The sequence below is a fragment of the Phyllopteryx taeniolatus genome, chromosome 19 (genome assembly GCF_024500385.1).
Source record: "Phyllopteryx taeniolatus isolate TA_2022b chromosome 19, UOR_Ptae_1.2, whole genome shotgun sequence".
In the NCBI taxonomy this organism is placed as follows: domain Eukaryota; kingdom Metazoa; phylum Chordata; class Actinopteri; order Syngnathiformes; family Syngnathidae; genus Phyllopteryx; species Phyllopteryx taeniolatus.
This window is the reverse complement of record NC_084520.1, coordinates 142,722-160,451: the sequence shown is the minus strand read 5'-3', so window position 1 is coordinate 160,451 and position 17,730 is coordinate 142,722. Positions and strand designations below refer to the sequence as shown.

The window sequence follows — 17,730 nt, the reverse complement described above, 5'->3', positions numbered from 1 at the left end:
GCTCTAGCAGAGTACAATGATAGATTTCAGTATCTACTAACCGTCGTCATGTTTTCTTCTAAAAGGGCCTTTGTTCGCCTCTTGAAGGATAAGACTGCTTCGGAAGTCGTAAATGCTTTTGAATCTATTTTATTAACTTAAAAAGCTACAAACTGATGGGAGGAAAGAATTCTTTCACAGACGTTTTCAGAATTTCATGAAAAAAAAACAGTATTATTCATTTTGCTACAGCGAGTGATCTGAAAGCCTCTGTGGTAGAAAGGTTCAACAGAACTCTGAAAAATAGAATGTGGAGATATTTCACAGTGTTCTATCGATATTGTACAGGCTCTAGTCAATAGTGTAGCGTACATGCTCCCCGCACACCGTGATAAACTGCGTTCTTTGAAGCCGCCCTGCTGCGAGACGCCCACAACAAGACGCTTTAGACCCTAAAGGAATTAGCTGGTCCCCTCGAAATCTTGTTTTAAAGTCATCAACGAGTCCTTTATTCGTTTTAACTCACACACAACAGCTGAAAAGGGACCGATTGACGATGGGATGCAAATACAGCAACAAACTATTTGCTAAATATCCAAAGGTGCATGCAAGGCGCAACCCACTGGCGTTTGATAGTAGTGCAACATGAACTGTCATTAAAACTACTATAAAATTCCACTCTTGGTTGTATTTTGTGTGTGTTCTGAGTTTAAGTAAACCTCTGTCATCTAGAACTCAAAATTTCACAAAGTGTAGCAACCTTCAGACTAGGAGACTGATAAAAAGGTTTCTCGTCACGTTCCCTAAATTTTATCCACATATATGTATAATTATATATATATAATTTAAAATTACGCTAAACCGGAAATAACACAGGCGTCACTTCCAGTGTATTCTTTTCTCCTAAATTAATTCCATTTTTATTTAACCCATATAGGCTACAATAGTTATAACGATAGCTATCATAAAAGTATCCAAATGAAACCCGATCAAGTGAATTTGGCGAATACTTAAGCATTTCAATACTTGTATGGTAGCTTAGGTGTTAGTGAGAGATTAAAAATTAAATTTAAAAAAGGGGATATTGTTAAAATATCCAAATTGAGAGGTGTTTTTTTTTTTTTTTTTTTTTTTTTTTTATACAAGAAACATGAGCAGAGCTTTACAGATGAATTATTTACAATAGCGGATTGCAGACCTCCTGTCACATTTTTTTCTCCCTCAGGAACAGGAATGTCAATTCGACCAGTGGCATGTTTCATTATCCAAATGTGTGAGAAATGGGTAAACATCTCAATAAACAGCGGTTTTCACACTGAAAAACTACTTTTTATTCTTTTTTTAGAATTGTATTTCTTCAACTTCAGGGTCAATTTTACCCACAGCATAACAGGAGGATTATCATAAAAGAATGAAACAAAACAGATGCATGAACTTAAAAAGACAGTAAAGTGTGTCAACTGGCGATTTCAGATGGAGCTGTTCACTGATGGATGGATCAACTCTTCCATTATCGTAGCAAGGATGTGGCATAGCTCCTTGGCCTAAAAGAGACAATCAAGGCGATGAACAAATAATTACACACCACACATATTTACCTTGTGTACTGCACATGCTGCATGACAAATACAAATTACAAACATCACACCAATGTTCAATTTCTACCAGAATTTAGAGTAAGTGTTGAAGTTACTTGGTTAAATTCCCCGTTACATCCCCAGAGTCTCTCTTTTTCAAAACAAGCAACTTATTGATATACAGCACAGCAGAATGCCGTTCGATACAGGTGAGGTCAAAGACACATGGGCGAAAATGTTGGTATCTACGGTGTTCACTGAAATTACTGGAAACTGACCGGAGAAAGTTAGTGATCCATCCCTTCATTTTCCATAGCGCTTTCTTCTTTAGGGTCGCGGTTGAGCTGGCGCTAATTGCAGGTGAATTTGGGTGAGGTGAAAAGGTCCCCAGCAAATATACTGGAGACAAACACCTATTCACATACTCTGTGAGCAATTTAGGCCTGCCGGCCAACTATCTACGGCCCCTGCTAAGATGAGATGGGGCGTTGCTACAATAGTACAATGGCCATAAGCCACAGTAGAGTGCACAGTCGACCAATCCATTCCGTGTGTATGTGACGCTGGCAGTGTACAAGGTGGGGGCCCTGCCATATAACAGGCACGCAGAATTGAAAAGTATTTTCTTTTACGATATGTTTTGGTTGGGTCACCATATGTACAGACCCTTTCCTAAAAATTGGAATATCATGGAAACGTTTATTGATTTCCAGAATTCCATTCAAAAAGTTAAACTTTCATAGATTATAGATTCAGGGCCCCCAATTTAAACAATTTCAAGTATTTATTTATTTTTACATAATTTGGGCTTCTAGCTCCCACGAACCCACGAAATCAGGAATTTAAAAAATTTGAATACTGTGAAGAAATCAGCCCAAATTTTGCAGGCCATAAATGTTTTAAACTGAGTGTCACACACTAATCATCTACTAAACTCAAAGCACCTGCACAGGTTTCCCCAGGTGTCATTCAATTGCTCCAGTTGTCTCAGTTGTGTTCAATATGGGGAAGACTGCAGACTTGACAACTGGCCAGAAGACCATCATTGATACCCTCCATACGATGGGTAAGCCACAAACGTTCACAGCTAAGGAGGCTGGCTGTTCACAGACTGCTGTGACCTAGCATATCAATGGAAAGTCAAGTGGAAGGTCAAAATGTGACAGGAGAAAATGCACCTGCAAAAGAGATGACCGTGGGCTTCAGTGGATTAGCAAACAGAGAAGATTCAAGAATCTAGCAGAGATCCAGAAAGAGTGGAATGAAGCAGGAGTCACAGCTTCAAAAACCACCATATTCAGACGCATCCGTGAGATGGGCTACAACTGTCAGGTTCCTCGGGTCAAGCCACTTCTGAGCCTGAGCCAACGTCAGAAGTGTCTCAACTGGGCCAAGGAGAAGAAGGACTGTTGGCCAGTGGTCCAAAAGGGCCTGTGACAAAGGGCAGCCTTGACGGAGTCTAACCCTCACCGGAAACAAGTCCAACTTACTGCCAGTAATGTGGACCAAAATCTGACCAATCCAAAGGCACTGTCCCCGATGTCCACGCGATGTTGCAGAGGCGTGTCAACTAGGACAGGCCCGCAACATCCAGAGCCTTCAGGAACTATGGGCGAATCTCATCCACCCCCGGGGCCCTGCCACTGAGGAGCTCCCTAACGACCTCAGAGACCTCAACCCCAGAGATAAATGAGCCCGCCTCAGAGAACCCGGGCAAGGGAAACCTCAATCCGTTCATTTTTTTCCATCATAGGGGACTTTTAGCCGTGCTTTGTCTGGTCAGCCACCTAGGACATGTTTGCCATGGGTGACCCTACCAAGGGCGTGAAACCCCAGACAACTTAGCTCCTAGGATCATTGGCACACACAAACCCCTCCACCACGATAAGGTGACGGCTTCCAGGAGGGGTGAAATCATTCCATTTGAAGATGTAAGGTCAGATGTTTACATTTCTTCTTCTTCTTTTCCTTTCGGCTTTTTCCGTTAGGGGTCGCCACAGCGCGTCCTTTTTTTCCATGTAAGCCTATCTCCTGCATCCTCCTCTCAAACACCAACTGCCCTCATGTCTTCCCTCACGACATCCATCAACCTTCTCTCTGGTCTTCTTCTAGCTCTCTTGCCTGGCAGCTCCATCCTCATCATCCTTCTACCAATATACTCACTCACTCTCCTCTGGATGTGTCCAAACCGTCCAAGTCTGCTCTCTCTAACTTTGTCTCCAAAAAATCTAATCTCGGCCGTCCCTCTGATGAGCTCCTTTCTAATTTGATCCAACCTGGTCACTCTGAGAGCGAACCTCAACATCTTCATTTCCGCCACCTCCAGCTCTGCTTCCTGTTGTCTCTTCAGTGCCACTGTCTCTAATCCGTACATCATGGCTGGCCAAGATAAGATAACTTTCTCAGGAATGTAGACATTTATGCACTGTAAACAGATGATTGAAATAAAGGTACAACCCAGTGTCAGTAACATCGAAGTACGGCATAAGGTACAGGGTGGGGTCGTTACTTGTAACTAAATGCTCACTGAAATGGAATTTCTTCTGACTCTATGACCCCCACAACCCATGCCATGTGGTGAGCTCTCTGGATCAGGAGGAATTTTAGAAAAAAAACAAATTTGCTTTGCTAAATACTCTGATTTTCTTTTCATTTAGATGTATGAATGTTCATCAAATGATACAACATGCCTGGACATGTTCTCGACAAGAGCCTCGGAAACGCCCGGTTGGAATGTAAAACTGATATGTTTACGGTTTAGATATATGAATGATCACCAAATGGTACAACATGCCTGGACATGTTCTCAATAAGATCTCGAGAATGTACTCTTTGCACAAAAAGGCTCATTAGTAGGGTTTATTTTTTTTTTTAGACTGATGGACCGCTCAGCATTTCGCACAACCCATGCCCTGTGGTGAGTTGGAGGAAAAAACATTTGATTTGCTTCATACTCCTTTATAGGGATTTTTTTCCCCAGATCTTCCAACATCTCAGACACTCAATGTCACGTGCACAAGCCATCTGAGCACCCAACTCTTTGCAGGTGTTGGGGTTGTGACCTTAGGAAGACATGGACATGACCTGGGAAATATGGGTAGGCATGAAACCTTTGCAGCTGCCTTGGGAAAGTCCACCGGGCACGGTCAGACACACCATAGATGCGAGGCATGTTTCACAGGTATGAAACATAATCATAAATGACATTTTTTTGTTGCCGGTAAGACCGTGAGTGACACCCATTGTAATTCTTTGTTCCTCGAGGCGGTCCGATGCTCAAATATGCTGTAATGCGCCATAAATGCCGGGGAGATGATAACATGACGGTTGTGACGTCATTTTGTTTCCAAATGCCGTCAATGGGCGCGAGTGTCCCTCGAGGTGACGTCATCGGCCACGTGTGCTGGCAGCGTGCCAGGAGGTGACGTCATAGGCAATCAATTTGACTAGAACCCCATTATCTTCCTCTCTTACAGGTTTTTACTGTTTGTACGATATTTTTGTGTTATCCATTGCGCGTGTTCTCTCTCTGTATATTATATGTTTAGGGGAGGACATGATAGCAAATTATTTAGGACGATATATTTTCCCAAAAACTATCACAACAAACGATAGTATCGATGTTTTTTAGGCCACTGATATTAAGCTATTAGGACAAAACAATTCAATGACATCCCTTTTAAAGAACAATCCACTTTTAATTCAAATTCTAATAGTGAACATTGACATTGTAATGTAGAACAATAAATAAAATATCTTGGGTAAAAAAATATAAATAAAACAGAATAAATCTTTCCCAAAAAATGCACTTCAACAAATATTACAATTTGACACAGAGGTATCATTTATGCCTTCAAAGGCAATATACTGCAATCAAGTAAAAACGTGTTGAATAGCAACATCTCAATACAATAGCAACGCTATACTGTATGTAATATTCGCCATATTCACGTTTGTATTTGCATTGTTGGGCAATCCATAATTGGAACCTGGCGGGAAACGAGATAGACCACACCGTTGTTTTTCTCCCAGCTGAAGAAACTGGGTGGGAGGGTTGTGTTTAAAATGGATTTTGTCACTTTGAGGTTTGAAGTTGTTGTCTTTGTTGCGACTTCATACAAATTCGACATACCAGCTCGTTAGAGTTAGCAAGATGGCAGCGTTCATCTGGCTTGAATCCAAACTCTTCCCACATTGTTACGGTGGCATTCGGCTTTGGAACTAATTCCATTTATGAGATCACGATGAAACCCCGGTTTCAAGTCGCGAACCTTGGACCACTGGCCGACTGTCCAGTCCTTTTTCTCCTTGAGACGTTTCCTCTGTTGGCTAAGGCTCAGAAGTGGCTTGACCCGAGGACCCCCATAATTGTAGACCATCTCGCGGGTGCGTCAGAATGTGGTGTTTTTTGAAGCTGTGACTCCTGCTTCATTTCACTCTTTGTGAATCTCTGCTATATTCTTCAATCTTCTCTGTTTGCTAATCCGCTGAAGCCCACGGTCATCTCTTTTGCAGGTGCATCTTCTCTGACACATTTTGTCCTTCCGCTAGACTTTCCATTGATATGCTCGGTCACAGCAGTCTGTGAACAGCCAGCGTGCTTAGCTATGAACATTTGTGGCTTACCCATCCTATGGAAGGGATCAATGTTGGTCTTCTGGCCAGCTGTCAAGTCTGCAGTCTTCCCCAACTGAGACAATTGAACCAAACTGAAGCAATTGAATGACACCTGGTCAAACCTGTGCAGGTGCGTTGAGATTAGTCGATGATTAGTGTGTGACACTCAGTTTAAAGCATTTATGGCCTGCAATATTTGGTTGATTCTTCACAGTATTCAAATTTTTTGAATTCCTGATTTCGTGGGTTTTATGAGCTGGAAGACAAAATTATGTAAAAATAAACAAATAACTGTTGGCCCGGAATCTGTAATCTATGAAAGTTTAACATTTTGAATGGAGTTATGGACATCAATAAACCTTTCCATGATATTGTAATTTTTTTGGAAAGGGTCTGGATATATAGTGGGTACGGAAAGTATTCAGACCCCCTTAAATTTTTCACTCTTTGTTATATTTCACCCATTTGCTAAGCTGCTCTTAGGAAATCTGTAAAAATTTCAACAATTCCATTTTTTTCTGTCAATATGTACAGCAATGAGGAAAATAATTTACTTCAATGATTTTAGCAAATGGCTGCAATATAACAAAGAGTGAAAAATGTCACTTTCCGTACCCACTGTATATATTTACGTCCGGAAGGCTAACTTGCTGAGCACAGATCAATCCAGTTAGATCGTAGGAATATAAATTGATTCATCGATATCATGAATGAATTACAGCAGCAGTATATAAAATATTGTACAAATTAGTGCTAAAGAAGAATATTTTATAAGACATCATTTCTAACCAGTCTTTGGACTTTCAGTTCTTGCCAGAAACTTATTTTACTTGATGATAAGTGTGCGAAAGGCAAAAGGCAGTGTCAGCTAAAAAAAAGAAAGTAGCAAGAGTCATCACCTGTTTGATATGAATTGTTATCTTTTGAGGCTGACTCAGTTTGCCATAACTGATGTCCACCGATGGCAGCTTTCGTGCATTTTTGGGTCGCACAGTGCGCATGGACTGAACATCTATGAGAGGAATTTGAAACACTTTCTCCTGCAAAGGAAAGAGATACATATTTGCACCTTTGATCTGACTGCAACAACACTTGAATCTCTAAAAAGCAAACACTAGAATTATATCTAGATTCGTCTGTCAAGAAACTGTTTTTTTTGTTGACTGTTCGAGGGTGGGCGGCACAGTGAACGACCGGTTAGCACCTCTGCCTCACAGTTCTGAGGACCCGGGTGCAAGTCCGGCCTCGCCTGTGTGGAGTTTGCATGTTCTCCCCATCCCTGCGTGGGTTTTCTCCGGGTACTCCGGTTTTCCCCCACACTCTAATTTGCCCCCAGGTTTGAATGTGAGTGTGAATGGTTGTTTGTTTATATATGCCCTGCGATTGGCTGGCGACCAGTTCAGGGTATTCTCCGCCTCTCGCCCAGAGTCAGCTGGGATAGGCTCCAGCACGCCCGCGACCCTACTGAGGATGAGCGGTTCGGAAGATGAATGAATGAATGTTCGAGGGTGTTCCAAATGGCGGGGGCAGGGCCAACATTTGGTATAAGGGGTAGCTTGTCAATCCAACCAAATTTATTTTGAAATCAAAGCATTCCCACACCCCACGGGGGCCAAGAACGTCTGGCTTTGCAGCGAATGGAGGACTTTTTGCAAACCTCCACTTTGATCAAGATCTGACCTTTTACAGCTGCATTATTAGAGTTTTGAGGTTGAAGTTATCAACATTTTTCAAAATCCTCAGACCACTCGGTACAACAAAGTATTTGCCCTGAAATTTAGATTTGTCCTTCTGTCTAGTACGTGGTTCAAATTTGGTAGCAATCGGACAAAATCTGTTGGATGAGTTGGCCTTGCACTCCAAATTTTGGGACTTTTTGAGTATGGGGAAAACCGTCCAAAAGGTGATTTAAGAATAGACCCCTCGGGGCCTAACAAAACAATGCTGTTCAAAATGCTAATATAAATTATTGACATTCTGTACCTGTGTTTTAGGATGAAGAAATAGCACTCCATCATGGTTGACACTGATCATGCAGGGGGAAGGACATCCACGCTGGCTGACTTTCTGGGCCAAGTAATTGTTGGAGCCAAACAGATGTTGGCCACTCAGCAACACTATACGATAGCCGATGCAGACAAACAAGACTTGAAATAATTCAAGGATATGGGGGTGGGGGGAACTTTTTACAAACCAATGAATTGTATTTTGGCATCGAGGGGGTTGAGAGACTTCATGGCTGCAATCTTGCTCAAACAGAGAGAGTGGATCTCATCCAGATTAGTGTTCTTCCCCTCCTGAGCAGGCAAGTATTTCTTTATTTCCACCCTGACAGAGGAATACATAAAAAGAAACCATAAGTCAAATGCATACAGCAAAATCTGAGTCTCTCAGCTCTAGTTCCAGCATTGTGCTTGGCATAACTCTGTGAGGAGGTGGGCTAGACCCGTTTTTGGTCATTTTGTGGACCGGCGTATTCCCAGTGCATTTAAAGGTGAAATGTCTGCGCTGGTGTGTGGGTCGTCACAGTTTACCGCAATCCTGTCCAATCGAAGCCGATAATTTAGTTTCCTTTAAAAGGGACGATATAGTCTCATATGGAGACGTCTCTATATGAGGAAGAACATGCAGTGATCTGTGTGTGACTCTAGCACTGAACATTAGCAGGTATCCTTATTAAATAGAGAACGAGCTGGTGAAAACCGCTGGCGACTTAATTATGTCCGCGGACCTCAAATATCGACATCCAACCATTGTTCATTTCCACACCCCACCCCCAATCCCTCTTAGTTGGGTGTCGGCCAGTACGTGGGATTATTTAAAAAAAATAAAAATAATATTAATGCGTTCAATAAAGAGATTTTTACAGTGATTCAGAGTTTTCCATGTCTGCTGTTCACATATTTATGAATGAAATACGTCTGAGCCACCAGACTTGTCTGCGGAGCTCACTTTTGTTTGCTAGAACCTTGATCAAATTCACCATCGCGTTCGACCAGCAGCGCACAAAGTTAGACGTGGTCTGAGGAGGTGTAAGTGTACACCGACTTTCACCCACCAAATTGTCACATGGATGTGGATGTCAAAGGACACACCTGCATGGTGTCAGTACGCCCATCTTGGCGCAGACTGGTTCTTCCAAAGTGGCAAACACGCCAGCAAGCCTTGTGCTTGCATGAAAATCGAGATACGCCACCATTTGTGCTCCAGCGCAGTCTACGAAAATAGAGCCCTCTGTATCAATTTTATCCACCAAGCACAGGCATTCGTTGCAGGATTTTCGTGTCGCTCCTCTACTGGTGTCATTGAATAGCAGTTTACTTAACGAGGGGTGAGAATAACGAACGTGGTACAAACTCGGTCTTGGTTGACCGAAAGGGGAACACACATGGGCATGCAACAAATGGTAAATGGACAGCAGTTATATAGGGCTCAGTGCCTCTGGATTGCCAGACTGGGGTGGTGGTCCAGAGGGTGTGTTCCAACTTCAGGGGGATCACACTCTTCAACCTCCCTGGTCAGGTGCTGGAGTGGAGGGTTCGTTGAGAAGTCGAATCTCAGATTCAGGAGGAGCAGTGTTGTTTTTGTCCTTGCCGTGGAAGCATGGGCGAGCTTTACACCCTCGGCAGGGTCCTCGAGGGTAGATGGAAGTTTGCCCAACCAGTCAACATGTGTATTGTGGACTTGGAGAAGGCGTTCGATCGTGTTCCTCGGAGAGTCCTGGGGGGGGGGGGGGGGGGGGGGGGTACTTTGGGAGTATGGGGTACCCGACCCCCTTTATACGGGCTGTTTGGTCGTAGATGGCGTAGCTGGGGTCCAGTTTGGTGACCTCAGTATTGCATCTCTGCTTTGTGCAGATGATGTGGTTCTGTTGGCTTCATCAAGCCATGATCTCCAACTCTCACTGGAGCGGTTCGCAGCAGAGTGTGAAGCAGTTGGGATTTGAGAAACAGCACCTCCAAATTTGAGACCATGGTCCTCAGTCGGAAAAGGGTGGCGTGCCCTCTCCAGGTCGGGGATGAGCTCCTGCCCCATGTGGATGAGTTCAGATATCTTCACGAGTGAGGGAAGATCGAAAGGCAGATCGGTGCAGCGTCTGCAGTGATGTATCGGTCCGTTGTGAAGCGGAAAGGCGAAGCTCTGAATTTACCGGTCAATCTACGTTCCTACCCTCACCTACGGTCACGAGCTGTGGGTCATGACCGAAAGAACAGGATCCCGGATACAAGCGGCCGAAATGAGTTTCCTCCGCAGGGTGTCTGGGCTCTCCGTTAGAGATAGGGTGAGAAGCTCGGTCATCCGGGAGGGGCTCAGAGTAGAGCCGCTGCTCCTCCACATTGAGAGGAGCCAGATGAGGTGGCTTGGGCATCTGATTAGGATGCCTCCATGGTGAGGTGTTCTGGGCATGTCCCAACGGGAGGAGACCCCGGGGACGACCCAGGACACGCTGGAGGGACTATGTCTCCCGGCTGACCTGGGAACGCTTTGAGGTCTCCCCGGAAGAGCTGGATGAAGTGCCCGGGGAGATGGAAGTCTGGGCTTCCCTGCTAAAGCTACTGCCCCTGCGACCTGACCATGGATAAGTGGAAGAAAATTGATGGATGGACGATACAAATTTTGAGAAGTCAATTACAAAAGAGCATAATGACCAGCAGTTTGGGTTTTGGATTTGCCAACAAAGTCTCCTCCTCCCCTGGCAGATTCTCAAGGAGTTTTAGAGTTAGTGTGACTGAGAAGAGTGTTGTAGATTAATTTAGACTAACAATTTAATCTTGATTTAGCTAGTTTTCAGCCAAAGATAAGAATCAGTGTGTTCACCAGGACTGTTTTAATTGAAAGGGATCGGATTTTTTTCAAGTCGACTATTTAATTTAAAAACTTTAATACACGGATGATTTACTGTTTTAGTTTTATTAAATTTCTGAGACAGTCTAGATGTATTGAATTGAGTAGTTTAGTGGGGAAGGCGGTTGTGGAACAGACACAAAACAGTATCTCCAGCTCATCCCGCGTATCTATATCAAATTGATGAACACTCACAGTGAGAGCTGTTTTTTGTGTTCCTGGGACAGGTGCTGCAGGACTGACAGCTCTGCAATCTGGTGGATTGATGATGACCCATTTGCAGCTCCAGTGAGCTGGATCAGCCCATTCAAGTAGTCACCCTGGATCTGCAGTGATAGAGTGAGAGAGACAGACTTCATAATACTTCATTTCCCGTGTTGTACCTGAACTAGTTCATATTTTGGACGAATGTAAACGTGAACTTCACTTGAGTTACTTAACTTTACGTTATTGAGAACACGCTCATTCTGGCGTCAAAGAACGGCTTTCCATTCAAGAGTGCCAGGTTTTGCTAAAGACTTCCAGAACAAAAGCCATCTGCACAAACAATATACAAACCCTAATATGTCGGGGATGAACGCAGCACTTGGCAACCGCCATTCATGTTTAAATTCGACAGGCACATCTCAGCGGCCTGCCTACAGGGACACTGCGTAAATGTTCTTTGGTTGTTTTGTAATGTAGTATATCATTGTCAAAAATGATTGCTAGGAAATGAATTATTTGTCTCAGAATGCTTTAGTTAAAATACTGTGATTCATATGGAATTTATTTTGTTTTGTAATATAAAATAAATGAGATAAATGATCAGCGTGAAAATATATTTTATCCTTATACTTCAGTAGAATACTCGATTAATTGCAGCACTACTGGATGCAAATGATTATTTGTGACATTTGGTCTGTTTCATGTCACTTCAGAAATAAAGTGAGAAAAAGTAAGTCATAGCACAGCATTTTGACAGAATAACTGAAAACGTACTATCGATCAGTTTTGAAGGCGCAAAAGAGTAAGGAGGGGGGTTCCTTACTCTTTTGCCTTGACGACTGGCTTTGAAGGTGCACAAATGTTGATCAGCCCTCTCGTTTTCCTATCAAGGTCAAATTTGTTTTTAAAATATATGAAATATATTAACACAGTATATAATATACACATATTAATTCAAACAATTAGATTATTATACTAAAATATATTTTAGTCTTCCCCCAGAAAACTAGGCAATTATGTCTCAAAAGTGTTCTCTGTCAAGTGTTCAATCTGTTTTCGTACTAGAGCGGCTCCAACTACAGGAGACAAATTCCATGTGTGTTTTTGGACATACTTGGCAAATACAGATGATTCTGATTCTGAACCAAGACTGGTCTACCATTGTAGCTCGAGATGCAAGGATGCCCACATACTGTACATCATCTTATTGTGTTATTAAACATGGTTTTGGTAAATATCACGCTATTTTTAAAATAAAAATACGTCTGTTTGGTACTGGTATCAGTACTTGGTGCACCACGAGTACATACAGTATGTACAGGCTGTTGCCCAGCTGTGAACTGACTACATTCACATCCGACGCGAAACAAACTTTTGCCTCGCGTCCCACACACGAGTGTGATAACAGGAGTATTTTATACACACTGAACACACATTCGCTTCATTTGCCCAACATTTAATGCTACTCCCTTCCTTGGATTACTATTTTTATTTTTTTTTCCTCCTCCTTCCGGCTCTTCCAGCCTGCGACTCTCATGGACGGCAGCGAAGGACTGTGCACGGCCACTATGAATTTATAAATATTTGCCAACAGGAACTCAATCTGAATCATTTACATTTGAATTTGAATTGCTAAACTTGAATAATTGTTTTAAAAAGCTGAATTTCAAGAACATTATCAGAAGTTGTATTGTTTATTTGAAACATTGAATTTAAAAACGGAATCTGAATAGTATACTTTGAAATTGAAGTTTGGAACTGAAGTGCAATAAACTTGAAATTCTCCCGGCAATGAAAATTCTAATTATATATTTTCCCATTCAGTTTGATCATTTCAGATTCAGTACAACAAATTCAATTTCAAATTAGCTGTGACAGACATCCATGTAAAAAGACCTAAAAGGAAAAAAAAACAACTTGTAAGGTAATAAAAAAAAAAAAAAGTATTCCTATATTTGTACAGAAAATAAGTCAGTAACGACTATATACACAGTGGGTACTGTATTCAGACCCCCTTACATTTTTCACACTTTGTTATATTGCAGCCATTTGCTAAAATCATTGTTCATTTTTTCCCTCATTAATGTACACACACCACCCCTTATTGACTGAAAAAAATAAAATTGTTGAAATGTTTGCAGATTTATTAAAAAAGAAAAACTGAAATATCACACAGCCATAAGTATTCAGACCCTTTGCTCAGTATTTAGTAGAAGCACCCTTCTGAGATAATACAGCCATGAGTCTGCCATGGTCTGCCAATCCAGAGGTACACTCCCCGATGTCTGCGCAATGTAGAGGCGTGTCACCCAGGACAGCCCTACAACAGCCCGAGCCTTCAGGAACTTTGGCCGAATCTCATCCACCACTGGGGCCTTGCCACCGAGGAGCTTTTTAACTACCTTGGTGACTTCAACCCCAAAGATAGAGGAACCCACCTCAGAGTCCCCAGATTCTGCTTCCCCCTGGGAAGGCGTGTCTGTAGAATTGAGGAGGTCTTCGAAGTATTCGGCCCAATGACTCACAACATCCCGAGTTGAGGTTGGCAGCGCCACACCCCCACTATACACAGTACTGATGGTGCACTGCTTCCCCCTCCTGAGACATCAGATTGTGGACCAGGATTTCCTCGAAGCTGTTCAGAAGTTGTTTCCGATGGCCTCACCGAATTCCATCCATGCTCGGATTTTTGCCTCAGCGATCTCCAAAGCTGCGTTCTGCTTGGCCAACCGGTACCCATCAGCTGCCTCCGGAGTACCACAGGCCAAAAAGGACTGACAGGGCTCTTTCTTCAGCTTGACGGCATCCCTTACCGCTGGTGTCCACCAATGGGTTCAGGGATTGCCACCATGAGAGACACCTTCCACTTTACGGCCACAGCCTCAACAATGGAGGGGTGAACCCCTTGGCCCCTCCCAGGTGGTAAGCCCATGTGATATTTTATATATATATATGTATGCATCCATTTTCTTCCGCTTATCTGAGGTCGGGTCGCGGGGGCAGTAGCTTTAATAGGGAAGCCCAGGCTTCCCTCTCCCCATCTACTTCAACCAGCTCTTCCGGGTCGTCCCCGGGTCTCCTCCCGAGGGGACATGCCCGGAACACCTCACCAGGGAGGTGTGCAGGAGGCATCCTAATCAGATGGCCAAGTCACCTCATCTGGCTCCACTCAATGCGGAGGAGTGTTCTACTCTGAGCCCCTCCCGGATGACCAAGCTTCTCACCCTATCTCTAAGGGAGAGCCCGGACACCCTGCGGAGGAAACTCATTTCGGCCGCTTGTATCCGGGATCTTGTTCTTTCGGACACGTCCCACAGCTCGTGACCACAGGTGAGGGTAGAAACGTAGATCGACCTGTAAATTGAGAGCCTTGCCTTTCGGCTTAGCTCCTTCTTCACCACAACAGACTGATACAAAGTCTGCATCACTGCAGACGCTGCACCGATCCGCCTGTCGATCTCTCGTTTTATTCTTCCCTCATTCGTGAACAAGACCCCAAGATACTTGAACTCCTCCATTTGGGGTAAGATCTCATCCCCGACCTGGAGTGGGCACTCCACCCTTTTCCGACTGAGGACCCTGGCCTCAGATTTGGAGGTGCAGATTTTCATCCAGGCTGCTTCAAACCGCTCCAGCATGAGTTGAACATCGCAGTCTGAACCAACAGAACCCCATCGTCTGCAAAAAGCAGAGACGCAATGCTGAGGTCACCATACTGGACCCCCTCAATGCCTCGGCAGCGCCTAGAAATTCTGCCCGTAAAGGTTATGAACTGAACCGGTGACAATGGCCAGCATTGGTGGAGGCCAACCCTCACTGGAACCCAATTCAACTTACTGCAGGCAATGTGGACCAAACTCTGACAACGGTCGTACAGGAACTGTGCTGATTTTCATCCCAACCGCTTCATACTCGGCTGCGAACTGCTCCAGTGAGAGTTGGAGATTACGGCTTGATAAAACCAACATAACCACATCATCTGCAAACAGTAACGATGCAATACTGATGCCACCAAACTGTGCCCCCTCTACGCCTCGGCTGCGCCTAGATATTCTGTCCATAAAAGTTATAAACAGAATCAGTGACAAAGGGCAGCCTTGGCGGAGTCCAACCCTCACTGGAAAGGAATCCGACTGACACTGGTCGTACAAGGACTGAACAGTCCGCATCAGTGGGTTCGGTACTCTCGGCACCCTACACAGGACTCTCCGAGGGACACAGTCGAACGCCTTCTCCAAGTCTTCAAAACAGATGTAGACTGGTTGGGCGAACTCCTATCCACCCTTGAGGACCCTACTGAGGGTGTAGAGCTGGTCCACTGTTCCACGGCCAGGATGAAAAACACACTGCTCCTCCTGAATCCGAGATTCAACATTCCGATGGACCCTCCTCTCCAGCACCCCTGAATAAACCCTACAAGGGAGGCTGAGGAGTGTGAGCCCCCTGTAGTTGGAACACACCCTTCTTGAGGAGGTCTTCAAAGTATTCTCTCCACCGACTCAACGTCTCGACTCAAGGTCAGCAGCGCCCCATCCCCACTATACACAATGTTGATGGTGCACTGCTTCCCCCTCCTGAGACGCCGGATGGTAGACCAGAATTTCCTCGTCAGGAAGTATTTCTCCATGGCCTCACTGAACTCCTTTTTGCCTCAGTGACCACCAAAGCTGCATTCCGCTGAGCCAGCTGGTACCCATCAGCTTCCACAGTAGATCCACAGGCCAAAAAGCCCCAATAGGAGTCTTTCTTCAGCTTGACGGCATCCTTCACCGCCGGTGTCCACCAACAGGTACGGGGGTTGCCGCCACGACAGGCACCGACCACCTTACGGTCACAGCTCCGGTCGGCCGCCTCAGCAATAGAGGCGCCGAACATGGTCCACTCGGACTTAATGTCCCCCACCTCCCCTGGAATGTGGGTGAAGTTCTGCCGGAGGTGGAATTAAAACTCCTTCTTACAGGGGATTCTGCCAGACGTTCCCAGCAGACCCTCACAATATGTTTGGGCCTGCCAGGTCGGACCAGCATCTTCCCCCACCATCGGTGCCAACACACCACCAGGTGGTGATCAGTTGACAGCTCAGCCCCTCTCTTCACCCGAGTGTCCTAGACATGCGGCCGCAAGTCCAATGACACGACCAAAAAGTCGATAATTGAACTGCGGCCTAGGGTGTCCTGCTGCCAAGTGCACATATGAACACCGTTATGCTTGAACATGGTGTTCCTTATGGACAATCCGTGATGAGCATAGAACTCCAATAACAGAACACCACTCAGGTTCTGATCGCCCAATCACGCCCTACCAGGTCTCACTGTCATTGCCCACGTGAGCATTGAAGTCCCCCACCAGAACGATGGAGTCCCCAGCGGGAGCCCTCTCCAGCACCCCCTCCACTCCAAGGACTCCAAAAAGGGTGGGTACTCTGAACTGCCTTTTAGTGCATAGAAGGAGGACCCTTCCCCCCACCCAAAGGGGGAGGGAGGCTACCAGGGTGAACCCCAATGTACAGGCGCTGAGCCGGGGGGCAACAAGTATATCCACACCTGCTCAGCGCCTCTCACCGTGGGCAACTCCAGAGTGGAAGTGAGTCCAATCCCTCTCAAGAGGACTGGTACCAAAGTCCAACCTGTTTGTGGAGGCGACTATATCTAGTCGGAACTTCTCAACCTTGCACACCCGCTCCGGCTCCTTCCCTGCCAGAGAGGTGAAGTTCCACGTCCCTCGAGCCAGCTTCTGTAGCTGGGGATCGGCTCGCCAAGGTTCCTGCCTTCGGTCACTGTCCAGCTCACATTGTACCCGACTCCTATGGCCCCTCCCACAGGTGGTGAGCCCATGGGAAGAGGGACCCACGTTACCCTTTCGGGCCCCCATGGGTGGAGGCCCAGCCACCAGGCGCTTGCTTTCGAGCTCCACCTCCAGGCCTGGCTCCAGAGGGGGGCCCCGGTGCATCCGGGCGAGGGAAAATGAGATCCAATATTTTCCATCATCATAAGGGGTTCTTGAGCCGTACTTTGTCTGGTCCCTCACCTAGGACCTCTTTGCCATGGGTTATCCTGCTAGGGGCATAAAGCCCCAGACAACTTAGCTCCTCGGTTCATTGGGACACACAAACTCCTCCACCACAATAAGGTGATGGCTCAAGGAGATCGATCTATCTGTCTGTCCGTCTGGCCGTCCGTCCACTCACACATATGTATACATTTTGCATACCGCTCATCCTCACTAAGGTCACGGGCGTGCTAGAGTCTATTCTAGCTAACTTTGGGCGAGAGGCAGGGTACACCCTGAACTGGTCACCAGCCAATCGCAGGGTACACATAGAGAAACAACCATTCGCACTTACATTCAGACATACAGGCAATTTAGAGTCTTCAATTAACCCACCATGCATGTTTTGGGAATGTGTGAGGAACCCGGAGAAAACCCATTCAAACACGGGGAGAATATACAAACTCCACCGGGGTCCCTCAGTCGTCCACCGTGCTGATATATATATCAGCTGATA

General features: G+C 45.2%; 1 protein-coding gene across 6 annotated transcripts in view; it reads right to left on the bottom strand.

Moving 5' to 3' along the window:
- Nucleotides 1-839: 839 nt before the first annotated feature.
- myo15b (myosin XVB) overlaps nt 840-17,730 on the bottom strand; it is a 92,577-nt gene continuing 75,686 nt past the window's right edge. For 3 of the 6 annotated variants that reach the window (XM_061756462.1, XM_061756460.1, XM_061756461.1), the window contains exons 40-44: nt 11,214-11,344; nt 8,368-8,501; nt 8,157-8,290; nt 7,073-7,213; nt 840-1,523 (exon numbers count right to left, since the gene is read on the bottom strand). In XM_061756462.1, the coding sequence (XP_061612446.1) occupies nt 1,449-1,523; nt 7,073-7,213; nt 8,157-8,290; nt 8,368-8,501; nt 11,214-11,344 (615 nt within the window). In that variant the 3' untranslated portion in view covers nt 840-1,448. The other 3 variants (XM_061756466.1, XM_061756463.1, XM_061756464.1) reach the window with 3 other exon arrangements.